This window comes from Hydractinia symbiolongicarpus, chromosome 2 (assembly GCF_029227915.1).
Source record: "Hydractinia symbiolongicarpus strain clone_291-10 chromosome 2, HSymV2.1, whole genome shotgun sequence".
NCBI lineage: Eukaryota > Metazoa > Cnidaria > Hydrozoa > Anthoathecata > Hydractiniidae > Hydractinia > Hydractinia symbiolongicarpus.
In genome coordinates, this window is record NC_079876.1 from 11,251,050 (window position 1) to 11,257,446 (window position 6,397).

The 6,397-nt window shown below is 30.2% G+C and overlaps 1 protein-coding gene across 1 annotated transcript; it reads left to right on the forward strand.

The window, feature by feature from the left end:
* Positions 1-4,288: 4,288 nt before the first annotated feature.
* On the forward strand, positions 4,289-6,111 carry LOC130629762 (8-oxo-dGDP phosphatase NUDT18-like). Its single transcript, XM_057443101.1, has 4 exons — positions 4,289-4,313; positions 4,643-4,698; positions 4,836-4,932; positions 5,192-6,111. The coding sequence occupies exons 1-4, from the start codon at positions 4,289-4,291 to the stop codon at positions 6,109-6,111; spliced, it is 1,098 nt and encodes a 365-aa protein (XP_057299084.1).
* Positions 6,112-6,397: the final 286 nt, after the last annotated feature.

A 6,397-nucleotide genomic window follows, 5' to 3' on the forward strand; every position in this document is an offset into this window, starting at 1 on the left:
TTTGTGTCTCCGCCGTTATCGCCTGTTTTACAGAATATGTACCGACACCCAGTGAACATATATCAAAACACTTATTACAGTCGAGAAAGTTTGTCAGATCTCAACCCAGAAGAGGGCTCACAAAGTGCAGGGTAATAATGTGTGACTGCTAGTTTAGTACGTTTGATAAATTACTGAACGAAATATATATTTACCTTGAGGTATTTTTCTTTTAATCGCATGTAAATAGCTTCGTAAACTTCAGCGATGAACTGTGACAAAGTACTTTTGTGAACGCGAAATAAATACTGTAATTCGGTGTAATTTATCCCACATGAGAAAAACTTTAAAGTTGCAGCTACTTTGACTTTAGCAGGAATTGGGTCTCGCAAATGCGTTGTTTTTTTCTCAATGTCAACTTCTATGAGATTTAGGAGCTCCTCAAAAATATTCGGCGGCATTCTTAAAAATCGCGTATACTCTGCAATTTCCTCTACACGCAGTTAATACATGAGAGTATTGTGGATGCCAAGTTCATTTCGCCTATACGGCTTCACCCATACATTTCTTTGCATTTTTTCCTATGTTTAGCTCTCTTTTTTGATAACATATGCACAACAAAAGCAGCTGCTATTTCTTCTTCAGAGTCCATGTTGCAAAGAAAACATTCTCAAGTTTCATGTTTTTAATGATAGTGTATTTGCGCCAAAATTTGTCATTTTTAATGTCATTGGAATGTAGCATTGGAAAATGATCATTGAAAAATGATAGTGTATTTCAGCCTTTACAGTGGCCAAATAAAGACGTCTCTGAGAAGTGTCTTTTGAACGAGATTTTACTGGTCTTACAGAGACCAAATAAAGACGTCTTTGAGACGAACATTTTAAACAAGATTTTATTGGTCTTACAGTGACGAAATAAAGACGTCTTTGAGACGTTTCTTTCGAACGAGATTTTACTGGTCTTACAGAGACCAAATAAAGACGTCTTTGAAACGTTTTTTTAGTCAAAAGACGTCCGGACGAGTTAGAGACGAGAAAAGCCGTCTTTAAGAAGTCTTTGTGTTTACTGGGTAGGTGGGTGGTTGGATTGAGTATGGATGTACTGAATGATGCTGTCAGGTTTGCTGTATGGTGTAAAGGTTCATTGTCGAGATTTTGCGTGATGTCTACAAAATTCACAATTTTCTTATTGCATTCAATAACAATTTTTAAACCGCATTCTTGGAATAATGCTTGTATTTTCTTTTTGATGCGTTCCATCGCAGGTCCGCTGGTGTCTTTAAATGCGGCAAGACCATCATCACGGTACAATCCCACATTGTTAGGGTGAATTGCGTTTATCTTGTTTAACATGAACAATCCAACTTCGCAAACGTCGGCACCGTTATATGCACCCATCGTCACGTCGAACAATTCTCCTCCCTTCTTCATCCACGTTTGTTTGCTAGTGTCGAATAGAAGCGATTTTTGCGCATGAAAGATGGCTTTTATATCATCTTCTTTTATCTCTAAGTGTTGGGTAGCATAATGAATTGCGTCTGATAATAATGTTTTTGTTATTGAAGGATAAAAGTTAAAATATTTATATATATTTATATATATATATATATATATATATATATATATATATATATATATATATATATATATATATATATATATATATATATATATATATATATATATATATATATATATATATATATATATATATATATATATATATATATATATATATATATATATATATATATATATATATATATATATATATATATATATATATATATATATATATATATATATATATATATATATATATATATATATATATATATATATATATATATATATATATATATATATATATATATATATATATATATATATATATATATATATATATATATATATATATATATATATATATATTTATATATATTTATATTTATTTATATATATTTATAAAAGTTAAAATATTTATAAATATATGTATTTGCTTAAACTATATAAATGTAAAAGTAGGTAAGTTTCTTCACTTTTCTGTTGTTATGTGTAAGAAGTGACTTAAGAGACCATAATCCTGGGACCCTGTAAAAATATTACAAAAATATCGCTTTTATTTATGGGATCATTGGGTAAATGGAATATTTTGATGCGTGTGGTGACACTTTTCATTATTGACCATAAACCAGACCTCTTAATCATAAAGTAATTTGCAAACTTTGGTTCCGGATGATAAGACATTACTATACAAAAGTCAGTTGATGTGCATTCCATTTGTAATTGAGTTTGAATGAAGTAACCAGAACCTTTTCAAATAATCTCTAAAGGACCTCCTGAATTGGTTGCTCTTGTTTTAACTTCCAACATTAAACCAGAACAAAGTTAGTCCATCAGGACTAGCACCATAAATTTTTCTGTACATGATCCACTGGTAATTGTCTAAGTTACTTTGGTTGTTAAAAGTAGCTCATCTTCATAATGGTGACATCTAAGAAATTTTTTAAGTTTGTATATAATAGATCACTCTCTTGTAAATCTTTCTTTACCAATTTCCAATATGTGTCAAATTTTTTGTTTCCGTATATTCCAAGTAATGCAGGCATGCAGGCTAACGACTACCTGTTATTTTATTTTTTCTAAGTGACATTTGTAACCATTGCCATAATTCGAACTTATAGTTGGATGAATTGGCTCTGTACTTGTGATTTAGATCTTAATGTTATTTTTATTTTGTTTTAACTGTTGCTGAGTACTATGTAAAATGTGCTTATAATTTTTAGTTTTAGGAGATTCACTCGTACATTTTGTAAAAGTAATTTTTCTGTTATCAATTGCACAGTTAATACTTTCTTGAATATTTACAATTTTTGTAGTTGGAATTTGGACAACACTGCTATCATAAGTTTTAAGTGCAATAATGGTCAGTTAAACTTACTTCAGAAAGTCTAGTGTATTTAAATTATAGATGTTCTTTGAAAGATAAATTTATGAAAGATGTAAGACTTCACAGCAATGTTGTTCAAATGGCTTCTCAATTTTTTACTTTATTCTATTTTTTATTTAAATTACGTCAAGCTTAAAAGATGAATTTTCAGGATCAGCAGGAATCATTGCAGCATAGCTAATCTTATCTGACCGTGTTCTTGCTGATTTCAGTTTAATCATGTGAAGGCATCACAGGAGTTGATCCTTTTATTGTTTTTGGATGTCACTTTTGTAATTGCTCAGTACATGTTAATGACAGTATTTTTTTCGTTACTTGTATAAAAATATTTTAGATAAAGCAAAAAGCTAGTACGTAACAACGTAAACCGCAAACTCCAACTGGGCAGTCATAATGCCCAGTTGGAAGTAACTACTGGCATCTTAACCATGAGATTTTTTAATTAATGCTTGAAAAAAATATCTCTCTCTGAATGCTTAAGTGTTTTTACTGATACTATTTTTCGGCTGGTAAGCATTTTGTAATCATTTAGCTGTTGCCCTATACTATCGTTTGTTGAAAGCATAATCTGAAAATATTAAGGAAGTCACTTTGGGGTACAAACCTTCACTTGGGTCATATGGAGTTGTTTTTAAGGAATATTAAAAGGTATAAGACTGTTGGAAGACTAATCATTCCTTTCTGTCTTCTTTCTCAATGTCTGAGCTAATGATGGATATAAACTAAACCTGTTAACCGTAATTCGTAGTTCATGGTCAGAGCCAGTTGTGGATAGAACACACTCGACAAGCTAAGTAAAACATTCTCCTTTCTTTTTAAGTGACATTCTTGTATTTATCGATACAGTTAAATAGATACAAACTATTTTATTGAGCCCTGAAAAAAAAAAAATAATAATAACTTAAATATTTTAAAAAGGTAAAAAAGGTTTTGATAAAAACAATTAAAAGCATCATTAATAACTTCCTTCATTTAGTAGAGATACATTTAGTAGTATTAAATATACTATGTGTCAAAATATTTTAAAAATTTCTCAGAAGGTCTCGCATAAGTAATTCGTTAAAATTAATCCTTCATTAAGCATTCAGAGGAAGATATTTTTGTCAAGGCATTAATAAAATTCCTTAAAACATTTGGCACCATGGAAGAAGAAACTTTTCTTTGAAATTTCCAATTTTACTCTAGGTAGACGTATGATGGTGTTTTTATTAATAGTGTTGTTTGACATAGTATCAAAATAATTCTTCAAATGTTCACACACGTCTCTAGTAATACATTTAAACACATGTTGACAAATACTTTTTCGCATCACATAAGCAATCGTTGGAATGGTTTCGTAGCAGGTTTTCCACAAAAAATGATACAGACTGCCCTCTATGAAAGTAAGAAGGTGTGTTACTATGCTAGAGAAAATTTGCGTTTTTATTTTTGCATATTCCGTTTTCTTAGTTTTGTTTTTGGCATTTAATAAGTTAAAGATAAAAAAGGCAAAATAAAAGGACTGTTAACTTTTCTTAATATATAGTTAATCTAAAATATTTTCGGCTTCCTCGTTTCCAAACCTTATTATGGAGCATTTGAAAGAGCTCTGAGGAGGAAAGTAATCATGTTAGTACAGTAATTTTCCGTGGGTTGTTTTTTTCTGATTTTAATGAAGCTTTTTCAAGGAAACCATAGTAAACCAATTATACTTTATTGTTTTTTTGTGAAGATATGTTAATAGAACATAAACGTTTTCGAGAAACAAATCTGCCAAGTTTCGTTTCGGTGACTTACCGTCGCTGATGGTGTTAGTTGATCCTCTACGACTAAGAAACTTTTGATTGACGTAATTAAGAGTGTCAGATTTGCTTGGTGTATGCTTTTGTTTGTTTGTTTATTTATTTTATTATTTACCTATTAAGTTAGTTATTTATGTTTATCGTTTCTCGCATTTGCTTGTTAGTGATCATTTTTTATGCTTATGTTCGCTTACAGAGAATAACAAGGGATTATTACATAGTAAATTGTAAATGGAGAATTTAAAGGCGAATTAGCCGCGAAATGTGTTCTTCATTTTTTTTGATTTCCACGAGAAACAAAAAACATATTCATCACTCATTTTTCCCTAAGAATAACCAATAAAGACTGCGTACTGATTTGTTAAAAGTTCACAGTAAAACATTCCGCCTTAATGTATATAATCTCCCTTAGAAGCAACATGATGTATACGAGTTTGAAATACGACACCATACTTTATTATTATCACTATTTTTTTTAGTAAAAGTACAAAACTGTGGAATGTCGGATTTCGTGCAAGGAATACTTAAACTTCAAACTGGCAGTGTAAACTTTGAGAGCAAATTGCAAGATCACCCACCATGCGTGCATGGAGAGAACTTAATATATATCGTGTCCGCCATTTTGATTAAAGAAGAGAAAATTTTGTTAGTAAGTGAAAACAGACCGGAGTGTTATGGGGCATGGTATTTACCGGCTGGCAAAGTGGAAAAAAACGAAACTTTAGAAAGCGCCTTCGAGAGGGAATTAGTTGAAGAAAGTTTTATTCAAGGTAAGGCTGACCACTTGCTTAGCATTGATCATGATTTATTTGGAAGATGGTTTCGATACAATTTCATTGGTCATTCAGTCGGTGGTCGACTAAAAACATTGGAAGACCAAGATAAGGAGTCGCTTGAAGCAAAATGGTTTCCTATCAGTGATGTCTTAAACGGTGCTCTAGATCTTCGGTGCAGTGATATTTTGCACGTGATAAAAGACGCAGTAAACTGGTTGTCGGCCGACAAATCAATTCAACACATTAAATCGTTGCCGATTCAAGCGCCTTATACGCATCATATACAACGACTTATTATTATTGACGCGCGGCAGAGGGATAACATTCGTCTGGCGTTAGTAAAGACGTTAAATATTCTTCCATGGGAGGGACTGACGCAAAGAGTTGAAGCTTCGCTGAATAGTGTGTTCACGTCGAAAACATTTCGTTTGAAAAGGCTAGGTATGTTGTCAATCGAACACCTTCCAAACAAGAAAAAACCCTCTGATGGAGTGTGTTTTAATATATTGTTTAGAGTGGAGGAGGGAGAGGAAAACGAATCGTTTGACTGGATTGTTTTAGACGAAAATTTAAAAATCATATTTGAACAGATATGTGCCAGTAATTCGTTTATAATTTTTTAAATGTTACAAATCGCATTTTAACTAAAAGTTTTTTTCACCAGTTTTAATATTTCTTAAATTTTATTTTTAGTGAGACTTTGAAAATACGTCAAATATATATATATATATATATATATATATATATATATATATATATATATATATATATATATATATATATATATATATATATATATATATATATATATATATATATATATATATATATATATATATATATATATATATATATATATATATATATATATATATATATATATATATATATATATATATATATATATAT

Bases quoted from the DNA above. Each gene is read 5' to 3' on its own strand.
- LOC130629762 (XM_057443101.1), top strand. From the start codon at position 4,289: ATGATACAGACTGCCCTCTATGAAA. The intron at 4,314-4,642 runs GTAAGAAGGTGT...TTTTTTGTGAAG, and splicing joins ACAGACTGCCCTCTATGAAA to ATATGTTAATAGAACATAAA. The intron at 4,699-4,835 runs GTGACTTACCGT...TTACCTATTAAG, and splicing joins ATCTGCCAAGTTTCGTTTCG to TTAGTTATTTATGTTTATCG.